The sequence below is a fragment of the Salmo salar genome, chromosome 24, assembly GCF_965601325.2.
Source record: "Salmo salar chromosome 24, fSalSal1, whole genome shotgun sequence".
In the NCBI taxonomy this organism is placed as follows: Eukaryota; Metazoa; Chordata; class Actinopteri; order Salmoniformes; family Salmonidae; genus Salmo; species Salmo salar.
In genome coordinates, this window is record NC_138314.1 from 17,372,119 (window position 1) to 17,394,748 (window position 22,630).

The following is a 22,630-nucleotide window of genomic DNA, read 5'->3' on the forward strand; positions in this document are numbered from 1 at the left end:
TTTTTCACCGGCAGGGACTAGTCAGGATAGAGGGAAAGATGAACAGAGCAAAGTACAGAGAGATCCTTGATGAAAACCTACTCCAGTGCACTCAGGATAGCTGTGCAGCGACGCTCCCTATCCAACCTGACAGAGCTTGAGAGGATCTGCAGAGAGGGATGGAAGAAACTCCCCAAATACAGGTGTGCCAAGCTTGTAGCACCATACCAAAAAAGCCTCGAGGCTGTAATCGCCACCAAAGGTGCTTCAAAGTACTGCGTAAAGGGTCTGAATACTTAAATAAATGCGATATTTTTAATACATATACAAACATTTATAAAATCCTGTTTTTGATGTGTTATTATGGGGTATTGTGTGTAGATTTATTAGGGGAAAAAACTATTTAATCCATTTTAGAATAAGGCTGTAATGTAAAAAAATGTGGAAAAATTCTAGGGGTCTGAATACCTTCCAAATAAACTGTATACTTTGTATCCCTTGTTTCCTTTATTTTGTCAGTTACCGGTATGCCTAGAGTCAGGAAGGCCGCCATTTGGGCAGTATGCCTGCCAAATATAGCCTACAGCTTTGTTGCATTGTGGCCAGGAAATAGGCACAGTTTGGAAAGCAAATGCCTACGGCTGAAAAAAAGACTAATATGCTTGTAGAACCAATAGAAAAACTCAGAAGCCCCAGGACCTATGATCTCTTAATCCAGCGCTGCACTTGTCTGGGAACCCAATTTATTGTTTCTCCATATAGACAGACATATTAAAAATAAGAGTACACACACCAGACACCATTTAATAAAACATTTCCTTGACATGTTAAAAATACCCATTAGAAGAAACATGACCACTGAATAATATGAACAGAGAACTTTAGATAACTATAAACTCAATCACCTTTGAGACCAAAATGAAAACAGTGAACTGTCATGTCACAATGGCAAGAAGAAACAATAGGGACATAGTTGTATTGAGGAGACGTAACAGATAATCGTACTGATAAAACCCAGTAAGTACTTCGGTCTCCAGGGCGTTGGGAGGACCAAACATCCTCAATAGTCTGGCTGGTAAACCTGATGGCTACACAGTCAGAACAGGAAGCACGTTGACGTTTACTGTCATGAAACTTGCCCTTGAGGCATAACTGAAAGATTTCTGCTAGATGGGCCAGCTGCAAAGTCAAAATGGTCTAGATTGTAAAAATTCATGAAAACATAAATGTGCCTTTTGGTTTAAATTTGAGGTTAGGAGTAAAATCAGATTTTATGACTTGGTGGCTGTGCCAGCTAGTGACCACTCTACAGAGCTGCCTCCAGAACAAGATTCATGGTCAAACACGCTAACAACATAGGATGTGTGAGTGAGTGAGTGAGTGAGTGAGTGAGTGAGTGAGAGAAAGAGAGGCTAGGGTGTGAGAGAGAGAGGCTAGGGTGTGTGAGAGAGAGAGAGAGAGAGGCTAGGGTGTGTGAGAGAGAGAGAGGCTAGGGTGTGTGAGAGAGAGAGAGAGGCTAGGGTGTGTGAGAGAGAGAGAGGCTAGGGTGTGTGAGAGAGAGAGGCTAGGGTGTGAGAGAGAGAGGCTAGGGTGTGAGAGAGAGAGGCTAGGGTGTGAGAGAGAGAGGCTAGGGTGTGAGAGAGAGAGGCTAGGGTGTGAGAGAGAGAGAGAGGCTAGGGTGTGAGAGAGGTTAGGGTGAGAGCGAGAGGGAGAGAGAGAGAGAGAGAGGCTAGGGTGTGAGAGAGAGAGAGAGGCTAGGGTGTGTGAGAGAGAGGCTAGGGTGAGAGCGAGAGGGAGAGAGAGAGAGGCTAGGGTGTGAGAGAGAGAGAGAGAGAGAGAGAGAGGGAGAGAGGCTAGGGTGTGAGAGAGAGAGAGAGGCTAGGGTGTGAGAGAGAGAGAGAGAGAGAGAGAGGCTAGGGTGTGAGAGAGAGAGAGAGAGAGAGAGAGAGGGGCTAGGGTGTGAGAGAGAGAGGCTAGGGTGTGAGAGAGAGAGAGAGAGAGGCTAGGGTGTGAGAGAGAGAGAGAGAGAGAGAGAGAGAGAGAGAGAGAGAGGCTAGGGTGAGAGCGAGAGGGAGAGAGAGAGAGAGGCTAGGGTGTGAGAGAGAGAGAGAGAGAGAGAGAGAGAGAGAGGCTAGGGTGTGTGAGAGAGAGGGAGAGAGAGAGAGGCTAGGGTGTGAGAGAGAGAGAGAGGCTAGGGTGTGAGAGAGAGGCTAGGGTGTGAGAGCGAGAGAGAGACGCTAGGGTGTGTGAGAGAGAGAGAGACTAGGGTATGTGAGAGAGAGAGGCTAGGGTGTGAGAGTGAGAGAGGCTAGGGTGTGAGAGTGAGAGAGGCTAGGGTGTGAGAGTGAGAGAGGCTAGGGTGTGAGAGAGAGTGAGAGGCTAGGGTGTGAGAGAGAGAGAGGCTAGGGTGTGTGTGTGAGAGAGAGAGAGAGGCTAGGGTGTGTGAGAGAGAGAGGCTAGGGTGTGAGAGTGAGAGAGGCTAGGGTGTGAGAGTGAGAGAGGCTAGGGTGTGTGAGAGAGAGAGGCTAGGGTGTGAGAGTGAGAGAGGCTAGGGTGTGAGAGTGAGAGAGGCTAGGGTGTGAGAGAGAGTGAGAGGCTAGGGTGTGAGAGAGAGAGAGGCTAGGGTGTGTGTGTGAGAGAGAGAGAGAGGCTAGGGTGTGTGTGTGTGAGAGAGAAAGTGAGACTAGGGTATGTGAGAGAGAGAGGCTAGGATGTGTGAGAGAGAGAGAGGCTAGGGTGTGAGAGAGAGGCTAGGGTGTGAGAGAGAGGCTAGGGTGTGAGAGAGAGAGAGGCTAGGGTGAGAGAGAGAGAGAGGCTAGGGTGAGAGAGAGAGGCTAGGGTGAGAGAGAAGAGAGTCTATGGTATGAGAGAGAGAGAGAGAGGCTAGGGTGTGTGAGAGAGAGAGACAGAGAGGCTAGGGTGTGTGAGAGAGAGAGGCTAGGGTGTGTGAGAGAGAGAGGCTAGGGTGAGAGAGAGAGAGAGAGGCTAGGGTGAGAGAGAGTCTAGGGTGTGAGAGAGTCTAGGGTGTGAGAGAGAGTCTAGGGTGTGAGAGAGAGAGGCTAGGGTGTGTGAGAGAGAGAGAGGCTAGGGTGTGTGAGAGAGAGAGAGGCTAGGGTGTGTGAGAGAGAGAGAGGCTAGGGTGTGTGAGAGAGAGAGAGGCTAGGGTGAGAGAGAGAGAGAGTCTAGGGTGTGTGAGAGAGAGAGAGAGGCTAGGGTGTGAGAGAGAGAGAGAGAGACTAGGGTGTGAGAGAGAGAGAGGCTAGGGTGTGTGTGTGTGAGAGAGAGAGAGGCTAGGGTGTGTGTGTGTGAGAGAGAAAGTGAGACTAGGGTATGTGAGAGAGAGAGGCTAGGATGTGTGAGAGAGAGAGAGGCTAGGGTGTGAGAGAGAGAGAGGCTAGGGTGAGAGAGAGAGGCTAGGGTGAGAGAGAGAGGCTAGGGTGAGAGAGAGAGGCTAGGGTGAGAGAGAAGAGAGTCTATGGTATGAGAGAGAGAGAGAGAGAGGCTAGGGTGTGTGAGAGAGAGAGACAGAGAGGCTAGGGTGTGTGAGAGAGAGAGGCTAGGGTGTGTGAGAGAGAGAGGCTAGGGTGAGAGAGAGAGAGAGAGGCTAGGGTGAGAGAGAGTCTAGGGTGTGAGAGAGTCTAGGGTGTGAGAGAGTCTAGGGTGTGAGAGAGAGTCTAGGGTGTGAGAGAGAGAGGCTAGGGTGTGTGAGAGAGAGAGAGGCTAGGGTGTGTGAGAGAGAGAGAGGCTAGGGTGTGTGAGAGAGAGAGAGGCTAGGGTGTGTGAGAGAGAGAGAGGCTAGGGTGAGAGAGAGAGAGAGTCTAGGGTGAGAGAGTCTAGGGTGTGAGAGAGAGAGAGAGAGGCTAGGGTGTGTGAGAGAGAGAGAGACAGAGAGGCTAGGGTGTGAGAGAGAGAGAGAGAGACTAGGGTATGTGAGAGAGAGAGGCTAGGGTGTGTGAGAGAGAGAGAGGCTAGGGTGAGAGAGAGAGAGTCTAGGGTGTGAGAGAGAGTCTAGGGTGTGAGAGAGAGTCTAGGGTGTGAGAGAGAGTCTAGGGTGTGAGAGAGAGTCTAGGGTGTGAGAGAGAGGCTAGGGTGTGAGAGAGAGGCTAGGGTGTGAGAGAGGCTAGGGTGTGAGAGAGGCTAGGGTGTGAAGAGCTAGGGTGTGAGAGGCTAGGGTGTGAGAGAGAGGCTAGGGTGTGAGAGAGGCTAGGGTGTGAGAGAGAGGCTAGGGTGTGAGAGAGGGGCTAGGGTGTGAGAGAGAGGCTAGGGTGTGAGAGGAGAAGCTAGGGTGTGAGAGAGAGAGAGAGGCTAGGGTGTGAGAGTGAGAGAGGCTAGGGTGTGAGAGTGGCTAGGGTGTGAGAGTGAGAGAGAGGCTAGGGTGTGAGAGTGAGAGAGAAGCTAGGGTGTGAGAGTGAGAGAGAGGCTAGGGTGTGAGAGAGAGAGAGAGAGGCTAGGGTGTGAGAGGATGGGGGGGAGGCTAGGGTGTGAGAGAGAGAGGCTAGGGTGTGAGAGAGAGGCTAGGGTGTGAGAGAGAGGCTAGGGTGTGAGAGAGAGAGAGAGGCTAGGGTGTGAGAGTGGCTAGGGTGTGAGAGTGAGAGAGAGGCTAGGGTGTGAGAGTGAGAGAGAGGCTAGGGTGTGAGAGTGAGAGAGAGGCTAGGGTGTGAGAGTGAGAGAGAGGCTAGGGTGTGAGAGTGAGAGAGAGGCTAGGGTGTGAAAGAGAGAGAGGCTAGGGTGTGAGAGAGAGAGAGAGAGAGAGAGAGAGAGGATAGGGTGTGAGAGAGAGAGAGGCTAGGGTGTGAGAGAGAGAGAGAGAGAGAGAGAGAGAGAGGCTAGGGTGTGAGAGAGAGAGTGAGAGAGGCTAGGGTGTGAGAGAGAGAGAGAGAGAGAGGGGTAGGGTGTGAGAGAGGGTAGGGTGTGAGAGAGGTGGTTGAAAGCAGCTAGGCAACACTGATTAGTTTTTTTCAACACTGGGTTAAACAAAGCTTCAACACAGGGTAGAAAAGGCTTGACCATCTGATGGCAACTAACATCAAATCTGGCACTCAATGGGACTGGATTTGCATCAGACTGTGACTGGTGGTAAAGGGGTTATGGGTCAGGATTAGAGGTCAGGACGCTATTATAGGTTTATGATTCATGTAATTTCTCTCCACCTGATCACAGATCAATATGGAGAATACTTATGAATCTTAACTGCTCCATAGTTTAGGTTACCATCAGACCCTCTTCTGAAATCAGAGAACTGCCTGTCATCTACATCACAGGAACTTTGATCGGCGACGCTTGGTGCCGTACTTGGACTGGCGTGCGTATGTATGCGTGTACGCGGCACAAGATCAGAACACAGCAACAGAGCAGAATCTGATCCCCACCTACAGATTGAGAAGAGTTTCAGTTCTGCAGTCAATCAGGACTGGTTGGTGTAACATACAGTAGCGTAACAGAGCTTGTATATAACATAATAGATTGTTGATATAAAAGGACTAAAAAGAGATGTCCGTTACGTGCTAATCTCAGAATGGACCATCCAAAACCAGAGCATGCTAATGTTAAATAAACAACAACAGACCGAGAAACACAAAACCATACTGCAGTTTTATAAAAACAAACTTGGGGACCAAACGGCAACAGCAGCAGGTCAGGCAGCAGCTGCCTCTCCTCTCCATCTGCAGAGCGGGGCGGGCAGGCCTCGTGGAGGGTTATGGGTAAAGAGCATCTGTAGCGGAGCTACAGAGCTACAGTACTTTGGGAAGTACAGACGGACCCAAGGTTCTGAGAGCAAGACAGGGTTCCGAGAGTCTGTCTGTCTCCTCACTAGTCCCCCTTGGTCAGCAGGTCTTCGATGTAGGCATCCAGTTCGTCATCCGTGTTTATGTCAATGTCCTGCAGGAGGGAAGGAGCGACATTCCATTTCAGTTTGTCCGTGTGCGTGAGTGCGTGCATGCGGGTTCTCATCTTCTCTGTAGCTAAGCTTCGATTTTGGTGTATGTCTTACCTCCTGTACTTTCTGCAGCAGTTGTACGATGTTGGTTCGTAGTTTCTGCAGCTTCTCGTCTGCCTCTCTGAGTTTGGTCTCAGCGCTGGTACTCTTCTCCTCCACAGCTTTGGCTCTGGCGTCAGCTCTGCTCTGGTACGAGTTACACAGAGACTGGAGACCCAGCTCATACTGCTGGAAATACTCCTTCTGCAGACGCATGCATACACACGGTCAGATAGATATATGCACTACCGTTCAAAAGTTTGGGGTCACTTAGAAATGTCCTTGTTTTTAAAAGAAAAGCACATTTTTTTGTCCATTAAAATAACATCAAATTGATCAGAAATACAGTGTAGACATTGTTAATGTTGTAAATGACTATTGTAGCTGGAAACGGCTGATTTTTAATGGAATATCTACATTGGCGTACAGAGGTCCATTATCAGCAACCATCACTCCTGTGTTCAAATGGCACGTTGTGTTAGCTAATCCAAGTTTATCATTTTAAAAGGCTAATTGATCATTAGAAAACCCTTTTGCAATTATGTTAGCACAGCTGAAAACTGTTGTTCTGGTTAAAGAAGCAATACAACTGGCCTTCTTTAGACTAGTTGAGTATCTGGAGCATCAGCATTTGTGGGTTCGATTACATGCTCAAAATGGCCAGAAACAAAGAACTTTCTTCTGAAACTCAGTCTATTCTTGTTCTGCGAAATGAAGGCTATTCCATGCGAGAAATTACCAAGAAACTGAAGATCTCTTTCAACGCTGTGTACTACTCCCTTCACAGAACAGCGCAAACTGGCACTAACCAGAATAGAAAGAGGAGTGGGAGGCCCCGGTGCACAACTGAACAAGAGGACAAGTACATTAGTGTGTCTAGTTTGAGAAACAGACGCCTCACAATCCTCAACAGGTAGCTTCATTAAATAGTACCCGCAAAACACCAGTCTCAACGTCAACAGTGAAGAGGCGACTCCGGGATGCTGGCCTTCTAGGCAGAGTTGCAAAGAAAAAGCCATATCTCAGACTGGCCAACAAAAATAAAAGATTAAGATGGGCAAAAGAACACAGACACTGGACAGAGGAGCTCTGCCTAGAAGACCAGCATCCCGGAGTCACCTCTTCACTGTTGACGTTGAGACTGGTGTTTTGTGGGCACTATTTAATGAAGCTGTCAGTTGAGGACTTGTGAGGCTTCTGCTTCTCAAACTACACACTCTAATGTACTTGTCCTCTTGCTCAGTTGTGCACTGGGGCCTCCCACTCCTCTTTCTTTTCTGGTTAGAGCCAGTTTGTGCTGTTCTGTGAAGGAAGTAGTACACAGCGTTGTACAAGATCTTCAGTTTCTCGCATGGAACGGCCTTCATTTCTCAGAACAAGAATAGATTGACGAGTTTCAGAAGAAAGTTCTTAGTTTCTGGCCATTTTGAGCCTGTAATCGAACCCACAAATGCAGATGCTCCAGATACTCAACTAGTCTAAAGGCCAGTTTTATTGCTTCTTTAATCAGCACGACAGCTTTCAGCTGTGCTAACATACTTGCAAAAGGGTTTTCTAATGATCAATTAGCCTTTTAAAATGATAAACTTGGATTAGCTAACACAACGTGCCATTGGAACACAGGAGTGATGGTTGCTGATAATTGGCCTCTGTACACCTATGTAGATATTCCATTAAAAATCAGCCGTTTCCAGCTACAATAGTCATTTTCAACATTAACAATGTCTACACTGTATTTCTGATCAATTTGATGTTCTTTTAATGGACATTTCTTTTTTGCATTTCTTTAAAAAAAGAAGACATTTCTAAGTGACCCCAAACTTTTGAACGGTAGTGTATATATATATACACACATACATACGATTTTGCTTTGGTATGAATTACAATGATATGACTGTCTACTATGACTGCAGCAGACTCCAGGGCAGGTCTCTAGAAGACATGGGTTAAAGTTAGAGGTCAGGAGTTAAAGGTCAGTCTCACCATAGGGAAGGCCACTAGCTCTTCTGCGGTCATGCTGTTGACATCGTCCTTCGGGATCCGGAAATCAGGAGGGAAGAAATAACGCAGCAGCGTCCTGAAGAGAACACCACACACAAAATGAGAGTTGTGACATCCCCGTTCCATTTGCCCTCTGAAAAAAAACTAGCAATTGGAGGCCAAAAACCAACAGGTAGGACTCAATGACAGAGTATCAGGTAGTCATGGTTACCTCATCATGTTGACCAGGTTGTCAGTCACCTCTCGACTGGTTCCTGGTTGGGTGGTGTCGGGTTCCATGGGGGCGGGCCCCTTTTCAGTCCCCTCCCCTTGCTGTGTGTCAGGGGTCTGGGAGAGGGGAGAGGGCGGTCGCATCAACCTCACCTCCTCACTGCCTTTGAAAACCCTAATAACAACAACCATAAATTATACCAACAACCTCAACCTGCCCTTAACCACCGTAATAACAGCACCGCAAAACTCCTGAGCACAGAAACGTATCAAAACATTTGGAAATGAAATAGAAACTGGCACATCATTGGCCACTGGTACAGCATAGCGATGGGGGAAAAAATCTTTACAGTTACATATGCAATATTATTTTTGGACAATATATTGATATTTTACTCCAAGTACCGATTTAAATAAATAGAATAGCTATAGCTTGTTCTCCATCTTTTTAAATAGTGAGCCAACATGTTTTCAGCACTTATTTGCCTGACTGATCAAAACTTGTTTTCTCATGCCCCTTCTTGTCTCTCTGCAGCAGACATAGTTCGCAATATAATAAAATAGCAGTATCAAATTGCAATACATACAGAATCGTGAGAATCGCAATACATATTGTATCGGCACCTAAGTCTTGTGATAATATCGAAATGTGAGGTCCCTAGCAATTCCCAGCCCCAGTACAACACACATATAAAGGGAAAACAACAAAGCACAAACACGGTGAGTTGGTGAGCCTACCATCGGTCCTTGGGGGTGGATCTGGGGACGTAGTCAAACTTCACCTTCCAGCGAACGCTCTGCTTACTGGTTTCCACAGCAACCACTTTGCCTGTGAACCATTCCTTATTCACACGTACCTCCACCAACATACCCTTATCTTCAGGAGACAACAGAGGAATTTGTGAAGCTTTGTCCTGAAACTCTGATGTCTATGGCATTGCTAATAGGAAATCTTCTCAGCAAATCAACTATCATCAAGAATGTAATGAAAATCACCTTTCTGAGCATTCTTCGGTTCATTCTCTGGGTGCTCGTCCTCTGCACTGCCTGTCACCTAAAAACATTACACACAGAAAACACACTGCTCAAACTGTCTAGTAGTAAGTGTGTGTGAAGAAATACAAGAGTGGTGTGTTATTGAGAAAAGAGAGCAGGAGAGCAGAATATAAGCAACTATATATAGAATAGTTGAGACAGATGGAACCTTTGTGTTGGGTCCTCAGGTTTGCGTGTCAGTATTCCCGTACCTCACACTAGACTACTGCAACACAGTTTCCCCTGCCATAAACCCTCACATTGGTGCCACAACAAAGAGATGTGCAGGTTCGTTGAAAAAAACATGCCATTTATGGATATTGATTAGAGATTGTCAAAGATGCACAAACTCCAAAATAATAGTTCAGATTATTTGGCTTCCAATATGTGATCTATAGGCTGAGAGCTTCATAAGCCGTTTATTCAATTCTGGGATTTGAATAGTGTGACAATATTTGGAGAGAATCACAACTTGGGGTGCAAAATCAATTCTAGCATTATTTCATCTGCAGTTATTCTTCTGCTATTTATTCTGTTACCAATAATACGTCAATGTTAATAATATCTTCAGATTACAATGATGTCTCTTAACTAAATGCAATCTATTAGCTTCCAAAATGTAAATAGGTATATCTAGCTGTAATTTAACACATTCTGATGGAATGGCTTGTCCTGCACTATGTAAAAAACCCACAGTGCATTGAGTGAATGTTGGGAAAAGATGTCGGTTCCTTTCTAAACATAGCAATGTGAACGCAAAGAGGAAAAATAAGTGAAGTGGCAAAAGAGTCGAGTCCTCATTCAAAGGCAAGATAAGAGTTTTGGGGTTTTTCTTAACCCCAAAGTTCACTTTAAAGAAGACTGAGATCAGATATTTTAAAGAGGACTATATGCGAAAACCCCCTTAAGAGTAGAGTTAGGAGACAGACAGGACCCATTCCATTTAGAGTAGAATTATGAGAGAAGGAGAGGATCTATTCTATTATGATTAGAGTTAGGAGAGAGGGATAGGACAGATAACATTATGAGTAGAGAAGGTGTAGCCTCTTGCGCCGTGGCTGGTGGGTACCTTGGCTCTCGCCCCAGCCGAGGGCTTAGGCGGGGTGGGGATGGGTTTGGCTGGCGGTGGTGTTGCGGGGGGCAGCCTTGTTGGTATGGTAGCACTCCTCTTCTCAGGCAGCGGGGGTTTGGTGCTGAGTGGGGGGGTGGGTACCTGTGGGGTCGATGACATCACATGACCTCTGAACTATGGGTAAACTGGTGTGCTCCATGTGTCAGACTCGTGTTCTTCCTCCAAAAGAGCTTTTCCCCTCTCCGTACCTAACATCACCTCTCCGTACCTAACATCACCTCTCCGTACCCTAACATCACCTCTCCGTACCCAACATCACCTCTCCGTACCTAACATCACCTCTCCGTACCTAACATCACCTCTCCGTACCTAACATCACCTCTCCGTACCTAACATCACCTCTCCGTACCTAACATCACCTCTCCGTACCTAACATCACCTCTCCGTACCTAACATCACCTCTCCGTACCTAACATCACCTCTCCGTACCTAACATCACCTCTCCGTCCCTAACATCACCTCTCCGTCCCTAACATCACCTCTCCGTCCCTAACATCACCTCTCCGTCCCTAACATCACCTCTCCGTCCCTAACATCACCTCTCCGTCCCTAACATCACCTCTCCGTCCCTAACATCACCTCTCCGTACCTAACATCACCTCTCCGTACCTAACATCACCTCTCCGTCCCTAACATCACCTCTCCGTCCCTAACATCACCTCTCCGTACCTAACATCACCTCTCCGTACCTAACATCACCTCTCCGTACCTAACATCACCTCTCCGTACCTAACATCACCTCTCCGTCCCTAACATCACCTCTCCGTCCCTAACATCACCTCTCCGTCCCTAACATCACCTCTCCGTACCTAACATCACCTCTCCGTACCTAACATCACCTCTCCGTACCTAACATCACCTCTCCGTACCTAACATCACCTCTCCGTACCTAACATCACCTCTCCGTACCTAACATCACCTCTCCGTACCTAACATCACCTCTCCGTACCTAACATCACCTCTCCGTACCTAACATCACCTCTCCGTACCTAACATCACCTCTCCGTCCTCACTCGTCTTCCCTTCCCCTTTATCTTTCCGTTCCCTCTCCTCTTACACATGCAGTACTTTCCTGTGTCTGTCTGATACATTGTATACAGATATTCTATAGATTGACAGTTTGATAGTCTGAGCAGTGAATGTGTGTGTTTGTGTGTGTGTGTGTGTGTGTGTGTGTGTGTGTGTGAGAGAGAGAGTGTACCTCCGCCACTTTTCCCCGTTTGAGTGGAGTTTTCTCAACAGCTTTCCCACGATTCCCCACTGCAGCTGCCATCTTGGATTTCTTGGGCTGAGGCTCCTTCTCCTCCTCTTCTTCTTCTTCCTCCTCCTCCTCCTCCTCTTCTTCTCTCCTCCTCCTCCTCCTCACTCTCCTCCTGCTCCATCACTCTCTTGCGCTGGCTGCTAGCAGGTGTGGTTGCTTTGGCAAGAGACGATTTGGCTTGAATCTGTAGAAACACCATAGATATTACTGATACTGCTAAAGGACCATAAAGGTATTTTGAAAATTATTTTGGTATTTGGCAATTAACTCATGGATTCCATTTTTATGTCTCTGAATCCAGTTTGAAGGAAGTTAGAGGTAGTTTTGCGAGCAAATGCTAACATTCGCAAACATTTCTAAAAACCTGTTTTTAATAGTGCAATGACGAAGTCTACCTCATCCGACTCTGGGTAAGTAGATAAATGGCTTAATTCCCAAAGTCTCTCACTATTTTAACATAACCGTAATAGATTTGATAAAGGACAACACACACAAACATACTCACCCGTGAGCTGCGGCTTGGAGGGGTGGGTTTGGCGGGGATTTTGGCTGGGGCTTTGGGGGCGGGCTTAGCTGGAGGGGGTGATGGCTTCGCTGCAGCTCTGGCTCTAGATTGGTCGACTCTGGAGGCTGGGGCAGCAGGCCGGGCGGTCGGTCGAGGTGAATTGGTAAGTTTGCGGTTGAGGGCTGGCGGCTGGCTGGGGGCGTTCTTGAGGAGGGCGGGGAGAGGGGGGGAGCGAGGGCGTGAAACACGCTCTGAAGACCTGGTTGCCTAGGAGACAGAGAGAACATGAAACATTATATACAGATATCAGGAGACAGTATGTGTTAATGTGTGAAACCAGTAGAGGTTAAGTATGTCTGTATACATGTAGTGTGTGTTTACCTGTAGATGGGGAGTATTTGTGACTGTGTGACTGTGTGTGTGTGTGTGTGTGTGTACCTGGGAAGAACTGTCATTCATGGGTCTCATGCTGACGTCCAGAGGCAACTTCTTCACATCTGCTGCTGATTTGATGGTGCTGGTTTTCTGCAGAGCCTCTAGTTTCTCCTGCTGCTGTCTGATCTTCTCTGTCAGTTCTTTCTGTTTGTCCTCGGCCGTCTGCCTGTCCTTCTTCAGAACTCCACATGGGAGGTTCTGTTTCTGCTCCGCTGCATCACACCTACAACACACACAACATTTGAGATATACTGTATGTGGTGTTCCTGCAGGTGTGTGTGTGTGTGTGTGTGTGTGTGTGTGTGTGTGTGTGTGTGTTTACCTGTCCTGAGTGCTGTCAGGGTTCATCAGACACACCCAGCTGTCTGGGTAACGTTTATCCACCGCATCCATCTGGAATGGCAGAGTCCTCCACTTCAGACATTTATCTACAGAGAGAGGGAGAGAAAGACAAACCTCAGAGCTTGTCTATTTATTTAAATATGTGTGTGTGTGTGTGTGTGTGTGTGTGTGTGTGTGTGTGTGTGTGTCTGTGTACAACTCACCACACTGTATGGTGAGGGGTATCTCCATGGCGCGGCGTCTCTTGTATCTCTGCTCAGCCGAGGGGAGTGAGGACCAGCTGGCCGACAGGTACCCAAACTCATCCCAGAACTTCACTATGCCCTTCTGAGCTAAAAAAAGTGGGAAAAGCAGAAACATGCTAGACATATGGACTAAGGCTGTTGCAGAAACTATACAACCACACGTAACTATGCTCATTAACAGTAGTGTGTCTAACTAGAGCTATACACAGATTAATAGTTACATTGTTTTGCTACCCTTGATATGTATATTTAGCCTACTAAACATCCTGCCTGCATGTATTGTTGTCCCCCTCATGTTGCACCCTAGACAGGGCGCGCAAGGGGGAGGGGCATGGTAGACTGGACGAGGGGGCGGGGCATGGTAGACAGGAAGAGCGGGGCGGTGCATGGTCGGCAGAGCGCGAGGGACATGGTAGACAGAGAGCGAGGGACATGGTAGGCAGAGGGCGAGGGACATGGTAGGCAGAGAGCGAGGGACATGGTAGGCAGAGAGCGAGGGACATGGTAGGCAGAGAGCGAGGGACATGGTAGGCAGAGAGCGAGGGACATGGTAGGCAGAGAGCGAGGGACATGGTAGGCAGAGAGCGAGGGACATGGTAGACAGAGAGCGAGGGACATGGTAGACAGAGAGCGAGGGACATGGTAGGCAGAGGGCGAGGGGGAGGGACATGGTAGACAGAGGGCGAGGGGGAGGGACATGGTAGACAGAGGGCGAGGGACATGGTAGGCAGAGGGCGAGGGACATGGTAGGCAGAGGGCGAGGGACATGGTAGGCAGAGAGCGAGGGACATGGTAGACAGAGAGCGAGGGACATGGTAGACAGAGCGCGAGGGACATGGTAGACAGAGCGCGAGGGACATGGTAGACAGAGCGCGAGGGACATGGTAGACAGAGCGCGAGGGACATGGTAGACAGAGCGCGAGGGACATGGTAGACAGAGCGCGAGGGACATGGTAGACAGAGCGCGAGGGACATGGTAGACAGAGCGCGAGGGACATGGTAGACAGAGCGCGAGGGACATGGTAGACAGAGCGCGAGGGACATGGTAGACAGAGAGCGAGGGACATGGTAGACAGAGAGCGAGGGACATGGTAGACAGAGAGCGAGGGACATGGTAGACAGAGGGGGAGGGACATGGTAGACAGAGAGCGAGGGGGAGGGACATGGTAGACAGAGAGCGAGGGGGAGGGACATGGTAGACAGAGAGCGAGGGGGAGGGACATGGTAGACAGAGAGCGAGGGGGAGGGACATGGTAGACAGAGAGCGAGGGGGAGGGACATGGTAGACAGAGAGCGAGGGGGAGGGACATGGTAGACAGAGAGCGAGGGGGAGGGACATGGTAGACAGGGCGAGGGGGAGGGACATGGTAGACAGAGCGAGGGGGAGGGACATGGTAGACAGAGCGAGGGGGAGGGACATGGTTGACAGGGCGAGGGGGAGGGACATGGTAGACAGGGCGAGGGACATTGTAGACAGAGAGTGAGGGGTATGGTAGCCTACACTTGGGTAGGGGATTAACTGTATTCCTTTAAGAAGTTTTTGATATTCTTTCAATGCTTTAGCTTACAATGTTAGTTGTATACTGTAAAAAAGTGGAGAATGTCAACTTTCTTAACGCTAGAATTACTAATTTAATGTAACCCTGAAGCTATATGTATTTATTTAACTATGTAAGTCAATTAAGAACTAAATCTTATTTACAATGACGGCCTACCAAAAGGCCTCCTGCGGGGACACATTTTTTTATTTATTATAAAAATATAGGACAAAACACACATCACGACAAGAGACACCACATAAAGAGAGACCTAAGACGACAACAACAGCATGGGAGCAAACATGGCGGCAGCAGCATAAAACATGATACAAACATTATAGGGCACAGACAACAGCACAGAGAACAAGATGGCAGAGACAACAATACATCACGCGAAGCAGCCACAACTGTCAGTAAGAGTGTCCATGATTGAGTCTTTGAATGAAGAGATTGAGATAAAACTGTCCAGTTTGAGTGTTTGTTGCAGCTCGTTCCAGTCGCTAGCTGCAGCGAACTGAAAAGAGGAGCGACCCAGGGATGTGTGTGCTTTGGGGACCTTTAACAGAATGTCACTGGCAGAACAGGCGTTGTATGTGGAGGATGAGGGGGAGTGAGGCCTAAGAGGGTTTTATAAATAAGCGACGTGTATACAGAGATGACCAGTTTACAGAGTGGTATAGAGTGCAGTGATGTGTGCTATAAGGAGCATTGGTGGCAAAACTGATGGCCGAATGGTAATGAACATCTAGCCGCTCGAGAGCACCCTTACCTGCCGATCTATAAATTACGTCTACATAATCTAGCATGGGTAGGATGGTCATCTGAATCAGGGTTAGTTTGGCAGCTGGGGTGAAAGACGAGCAATTACGATAGAGGATACCAAGCCTAGATGCAACCTTAGCCTGCAGCTTTGATATGTGCTGAGAGAAGGACAGTGTACCGTCTAGTCATACTCCCAAGTACTTGCATGAGGTGAATACCTCAAGCTCTAAACCCTCAGGAGGTAGTAATCACACCGGTGGGGAGAGGGGCATTCTTCTTACCAATCCACATAACCTTGTTCTGAACACCTCCAAAACAAAGGTAAAGGGCAGAGAAGGTTGTTGGACATTAAGAAAGCTTTGTTTTAGAGTGTTTAACACAAAATCCGGGGACGGGCCAGCTGAGTTTAAGAGTGTATAATCTGCATATAAATGGATGAACGAGCTTCCTACTGCCTGAGCTATGTTGTTGATGTAAATTGAGAAGAGTGTGGGGCCTAGGATCGAGCCTTGGGGTACTCCCTTGGTGACAGGCAGTGGCTGAGACAGCAGATGTTTTGACTTTATACACTGTACTTTTTGAGAGAGGTAATTAACAAACCAGGCCAAAGATCCCCCAGAGACAACAATACTCCTTAGCTGGCGCACAAGAATGGAATGGTCTACCGTATCAAAAGCTTTAGCCAAGTCAATAAAAATAGCAGCACAACATTGCTTAGAATCAAGAGCAATGGTGACATCATTTAGGACCTTTAAGGTTGCAGTGACACATCCATAACCTGAGCAGAAACCAGATTGCATACCCGAGAGAATACTATAGACATCAACAAAGCCAGTCAGTTGATTATTGACAAGTTTTTCCAACACTTTTGATAAACAGGGCAAAATAGAAATAGGCCTATAACAGTTAGGATCAGCTTGATCTCCCCCTTTAAATAAAGGACGTACTGTGGCTACCTTCCAAGCAATGGGAACCTCCCCCAGAGGAGAGAGTGTAAAAAGGTCAGAGATGGATAGCCTGAGTGCACTTATTTCTAATTTGCCTGAACGAGAGCCAGTCAGCATGAGTATGCTTGTGCCGAGCGATTTGCCAAATGGAATTCTTGAGCTGGAGTAACTACCACATCACCGTCAAATCAGGGGCCGAACCTGTTTTAAATTCTTATTTTCTTAATGGGTACGTATTTGTTAACGATACCACTGAAAATATCAAAAAAGGAAGGTCCAAGAGTCTTCGTCAGAAGGGATTAAGCTGATTCTATACCAATTTACAGAGGCCAGTTCATGAAGGAAGGCTTGCTCATTAAAGTTTTTTAGCAAGCGTCTATGACAAATCAGGACAGGTCGTTTTACTGAGAAGCCATTACAAACAGGCTGTAAAACAGTGATCACTAAGGTCATTACAGAAAACACCAGACTGATAACCATCAGGATTATTTGTGAGGATAACATCGAGGAGAGTAGCCTTTTCTGGGTGTTTGGAGTCATATTTTGTGGGATTGGTAATCTGAGAAAGATTTAGGGAGTCCCATTACTTTAGGAGATGGGAGGGTGGTTTAAACATGTCCCAGTTTATGTCACCTAGCAGGACAATTGCAGACTAAGTGTAAGGGGCCAGGAGAGGGTACAGGCCGGTGCTGATGGTGGCTGATAACGCCCAGCAACAGTCAACAAAGAGCTATTTGAAAGTTTACTGCTTAATACCAGCAAATCAAATTGTTTGGGGACAGATTTGGTGGAGATAACTGAGTACTGAAGGTAAATATTGCCACTCCCCCACCTTTGGAAGATCTGTCTTGCCAAAAAAGGTTATAACCAAAGGCTAACATCAGTGTTCAAAACACTCTTTCTTAACCACGTCTCAGTAATGAGCTTTCAATTTATCAACTTTTGGTAACAAGCTTCTAGTGTTAACGTGCAGAAAACCCAGGCTTTTACGAAAGCAGAAATCAGTGAAGCAGATATCAGAGCACAAATCAGAATTGAGGCTAGCAACAGATGGGCCAGGATGTAAATGCACATTTCCAGATATAATCAGCGGTAATAAAATCAGGGCACGGCAGAGGACAGGGAGATCTCTGCAGTGTTGATTTATAACATCTGAATGTGCATTCGATGGCAACAAGATAATATTGTGCAGCAATTCCATCAGGTACCATGAATACAAAGCTGGCGAGAGGTGGTTAGAACAGGATGGAAGGTCAAGAGTCCGTGTAACCAATAGAGAGTCAGAGTCTGAGAACAAATAGTCTGTCCCACAGTTGGGTAAACAAGCAGGTTCCTAGTCAACAAAGCACGCAGGAGTCATGAGGCAAATAGCATAAAGCACAAGAGAAAAATATAACAACTTGGGGCTAGCCATTGTAAGTTCATAGTCACTTGCCCCAACAGTGTGTGTGCGTGTGTGTGTGTGTGTGTGTGTGTGTGCTGGAGGCGAACAAAAGCTCGGGGAGAGGCAGTGGTATCTGTACCAGACAGGGGGAGACAGGCCAGGGAGGATGGTGAACAGATCACCAGGTGGAATCCAAGCAGCAGTGCAGCAGGCAACGGGAGTAGGTGTCACACCTACTTGGGAGAAGCTTTTTTTGGAAGATAGATTCCTTGTAGAAAATCTAGCAAGTCTCTGTCCACCATCTTTTCCATGTGGAAAAGGAGGTTGTTAGCTGGCTATATCTTTTCAGTTTCGGCAAATGATCCTTTACGACGTCCAAACAAAGTTGTCCTGTGGCTGTTGTATTTTGTGGATTCTGAGGATATCTTCCGATGTGATCAAATCAACAATATTGTTTCTTACTAAGGTAATTTACATTTGAAGTGTCCTGGCTGCATATCAGTTAAACATAGAGATGAATCCAGGGGATCGAAGGGGCTTCAAAGGCCACTGCATTTGGGTGGGGAGGGGGGCTGTGAAACTCTCCTGCCATTGTTAGGCTCAAGAGTTTTAACACCTCACTTCACACTTCAGTGCTAATTTTAGTCAGTTTCTTTCCTAGCAGCTTGGTAGCTTAGTAACCTTATTTATTTAAGCAATAAAGCCTGAAGGGATGTGGTATCTGGCCAATATACCACGGCTAAGGGCTGTTCTTAAGCATGATGCAGTGGTGTGGAGTGCCTGGACACAGCCCTTAGCCGTGGTATTTTGGCCATATACCACAAACCCCTAAAGTGCCTTATTGCTATTATAAACTGGTTACCAACGTAATTAGAGCAGGAAAAACAAGTTATTTGTCATACCTGTGGTATATGGTCTGTCAGCCAATCAGCATTCAGGGTTCAAACTACCCAGTTTATAACTAAGCAATAAGGCACGTGGGGGGGTGTGTGGTATATGGCCAATATACCACGGCTAAGGGCTGTTCTTAGGCACCACGCATCGCAGGGTGCCTGGACACAGCCCTTAGCCGTGGTATACTGGCCATATACCACAAACCCGAGGTGCCTTATTGCTATTATAAACTGGTTACAGCAGGAAAAATAAATGTGTCATACCCGTGGTATACGGTCTGATATACCACGGCAGTCAGCCAATCAGCATTCAGGGCTGGAACCACACAGTTTATAATAAGCTTTAAACAACAAAATTACCTAGAGATGATTGTCTTTTCATTTTTGGCTTCAGAAGTAGGTTCAGATTGAACATTACTCACTCAGTTTTGTGTTGGATGGTATTTCCATGTTCCGCTGTGTTTCTTCTGCAGGTTTTGGTTTGTTAGAACTTTTTTCTTGATAATCCTTGGTAGCAATAGTCCATTCAGGTAAATTTGTCCAAAATCAAGGTTTTAGGTATGGAATTGTGATTTGGAATGAAGGTTTTGATGTTGAGGTTAGTGTTGTGTATAAATCCTTGCGAAAAAATTCAGGTTAATCTACATTTATCCAACTGTAATTCTATCTTTTTGCAGAACTCAGGAACCAATGCTCTCTGTGTCTGTTCTCTCTCTCATTAGCTACCCTCTCCTCCCCCCTGTTACTATTCTCTAGGTCGTTGCTGTAAATGAGAATGTGTTCTCAGTCAACTGACCTGGTAAAATAAGGGTTAAATTACAATCTTCCACTATCATGGTTATATAGACGTTATGTGTGTTACCTATGTTGCTGTCCTTCCAGTACTGGGCTAGGTGTTCTCCCATGGCTCTCAGAAGGTGTCTGTATTCTTTAGCGTCCGCAAAGTCCTGCTTGTTGTGAGTGGGCTCCAGAACCAGGTATGGAACATCTACTACCCCCACAACACCTCCACACGCCCTGCACACACACACACACTTCATTAGAAACCATTTCTGGTCGTCTCACTGGTCACTGACTAGCCAATAAGAGGACAATCGAAGGGAGTGTATGTGTGTGTGTGTGTTACTCACATTCCTCCCTCCAGCTGAGGTCCAGTCTTTTCGTACATCTTGATGAGGCGAGAGCAGTTATAGACAAACATCCCATCCAGGTCTCTCTGCTCAATGTTCACCCCGAAGATAAAACTCAGTTCCTTAGGCTCCTTCAATGCCCTGGGGGAAGGAGAGAGAGCAGGGTTAACGTTTTGTTTGGTTTGACTTTCGTTTGTTTATAAAGTTACATTTTTTATTTTGACTGACTTCTGTTTGGACTCCTGAATCATCTTCTTCACTTCTGCCTCCCGTCGCAGCATCATGGCCCCCTCCTGAGCCTTACGCAACATGACCTGGAGCAGAGAGAGGATTTGAATAAGGGAGGAGAGGAGTCAGACCATTGGGTCAAGATATTGCTAATCTTGCCGTGTGTGTTGGTTCTTACCCGTGACTCTTTGGACAGGTCGTCTCCCAGTTTGGCCTCCAGAGACAGACTTTTGCTCTCCGCCTCACGAGCCTTCTCCTCCGCTGGAACACACACACACACACACACACACAGAGAGGGGAGTGGGTTCTAAAGGCAGAACTGGTTCGTGCGTGTGTGTGTGTGTGTGTGTGTGTGTGTGTGTGCGCGGTGTGTCTTACCCATCTTGGCCAGGTGATCTGTGTGTATGTGGGCAACTCACCTATTTTAGCGAGGTGATCAGCCTTTTTTACTTCCTGCTCAGCACGGGTTTTGAATCGAGTCGATGTGTATTTATATACCCTGAGAGACAGACACAGACTTAGCTGAATGGACACAAACAGGACTTAGGATTTTAGTCTTAGTGATGTCTCTAGACAGGAGAGTCTCTGGATGCGGTAGTGTGTGTGTATATATATATATATATAAACCTGGGCTTGTAGAGGCAGCATGACAGTCTCTTGGTCCTGACTTTGTGTCCCTGTATGAAGATCCTCATCCTGGGGTCGATGTAGAGGACCGCTGCGTATGCTCGGAACGACCGACGTTCTGGCTTCCTGTATGAGGGGAAGTGATATCATCAGCATAAACACACAGTCCTAGGTAGTCTTCAAGTTATATATATATATATATATATATATATATATATATATATATATATATATATATATATATTACCCACACACCCAGACCCCATACTTACACTCCCTCTGAAGGGGTCCCAGCCATCAGGATATCCTGGTGGTCTGTCTCTACATCCAGCTCTGGTTCTCTGGTGTCCATCAACTTCAGGTTATAGATGATCACCAGAGTACCTACACACACAGTTCAGGTTATAGATGATCACCAGAGTACCTACACACACAGTTCAGGTTATAGATGATCACCAGAGTACCTACACACACAGTTCAGGTTATAGATGATCACCAGAGTACCTACACACACAGTTCAGGTTATAGATGATCACCAGAGTACCTACACACACAGTTCAGGTTATAGATGATCACCAGAGTACCTACACACACAGTTCAGGTTATAGATGATCACCAGAGTACCTACACACACAGTTCAGGTTATAGATGATCACCAGAGTACCTACACACACAGTTCAGGTTATAGATGATCACCAGAGTACCTACACACACAGTTCAGGTTATAGATGATCACCAGAGTACCTACACACACAGTTCAGGTTATAGATGATCACCAGAGTACCTACACACACAGTTCAGGTTATAGATGATCACCAGAGTACCTACACACACAGTACAGGTTATAGATGATCACAGACAGACAGACAGACACACGTCTCACCGCTGCTGCCCTCTATCTTGTTAAACTGTTCCATCAGCTGCTGTTCGTTTTTAAAAGGAGAGTATTTGTAGATGAGCTCCGTCTCTATGGCAAACTTCTCAGGGTCGCCTGTGATTGGCTGTCTGGTCAGTAGGTCCCAGGTGGGCAGGGGTACGATCACCTGACAAGAGGAGACAAACGGACCTTAAGATACATACTGACAACACTTCTCAAGAGGTGTTATGTTATGTGTTGTTTCAAATAGGTGGACATAGTCAATAAAGGCTCTTTCAGTAAATCAGAGTATAACACGACAGTCACAAAATAAAACACTATGTTTTAAGCCACTGGACATATCATCAGTGTGTCTGCTGGATGGGAGAGTGCCTGCTGCAGCTGACCCCTTACCTCGTCAAGCCCCTCCTCCTCGTGGAACGTTCTAGACAGGAACAGGCAGGACAGAGTGTTGTCCTTCTTGGTGAACAGAACAAAGTCTTTCCCAATACGCATGGAGCCCCTAGAGAGAAACACACACACAAACGATGTGGCTCACTTGGCGAGAGCGTGGCGCTAGCAACCCCAAGATTGCATGTTCGATTACGGCGAGGACCACATACAATCACTATAAATGTATGAACTAAATGTATGAAAGTGTCTGCAAAGGGGTATATATTATGTGTGAGAGGCTTACGATTTGAGACCATTTCCATACTGGCCGATGTGAGTAGAATCTGGTGTACGCTTAGTGGACTTCCCAAATTGGATCACATGGGTCGCCTCGCCTGAGAGATAGGAGGGAATTATAACCATCATATATGGTATTTCTTATAGCTCATATATAGATTTGTGGATCAACTTAATTACTGTCTACTTTAGTCATTTCATTTGAATGAAACTCACTGGGGTCCATTCCTGTGCCGTCGTCTAAGAAACATAGCATGTAGCCTCCACGCAAATCTTGTCTCTTCTCTGTTGGCCACGAGGGGAAGAGAGGTTAGACACACGTTACAACAGGAGGTGGATGAGATAGCAAGCCACACACAGGTTAGACACAAGAGGGGAAAAGAGAAAGCATAACACACATAACTACTACTGAAATAGATGCCTTTTTCAATAGCTGAAACTAAGCTTTCTAAA

General features: G+C 46.8%; 1 protein-coding gene across 1 annotated transcript in view; it reads right to left on the reverse strand.

Moving 5' to 3' along the window:
• Positions 1 to 4,142: 4,142 nt before the first annotated feature.
• LOC106584997 (ATPase MORC2) overlaps positions 4,143 to 22,630 on the reverse strand; it is a 30,534-nt gene continuing 12,046 nt past the window's right edge. The window contains 24 exon segments of the mRNA XM_014170714.3: positions 4,143 to 5,859; positions 5,972 to 6,160; positions 7,940 to 8,033; positions 8,169 to 8,342; positions 8,906 to 9,044; positions 9,164 to 9,221; positions 10,272 to 10,415; positions 11,536 to 11,634; positions 11,636 to 11,779; positions 12,101 to 12,367; positions 12,539 to 12,758; positions 12,858 to 12,963; positions 13,081 to 13,209; positions 19,509 to 19,663; positions 19,777 to 19,917; positions 20,005 to 20,090; positions 20,183 to 20,265; positions 20,424 to 20,503; positions 20,632 to 20,757; positions 20,904 to 21,015; positions 21,515 to 21,674; positions 21,902 to 22,010; positions 22,185 to 22,275; positions 22,394 to 22,462. Of these exon segments, the coding sequence (XP_014026189.3) occupies positions 5,791 to 5,859; positions 5,972 to 6,160; positions 7,940 to 8,033; positions 8,169 to 8,342; positions 8,906 to 9,044; positions 9,164 to 9,221; positions 10,272 to 10,415; positions 11,536 to 11,634; positions 11,636 to 11,779; positions 12,101 to 12,367; positions 12,539 to 12,758; positions 12,858 to 12,963; positions 13,081 to 13,209; positions 19,509 to 19,663; positions 19,777 to 19,917; positions 20,005 to 20,090; positions 20,183 to 20,265; positions 20,424 to 20,503; positions 20,632 to 20,757; positions 20,904 to 21,015; positions 21,515 to 21,674; positions 21,902 to 22,010; positions 22,185 to 22,275; positions 22,394 to 22,462 (3,044 nt within the window). The 3' untranslated portion in view covers positions 4,143 to 5,790.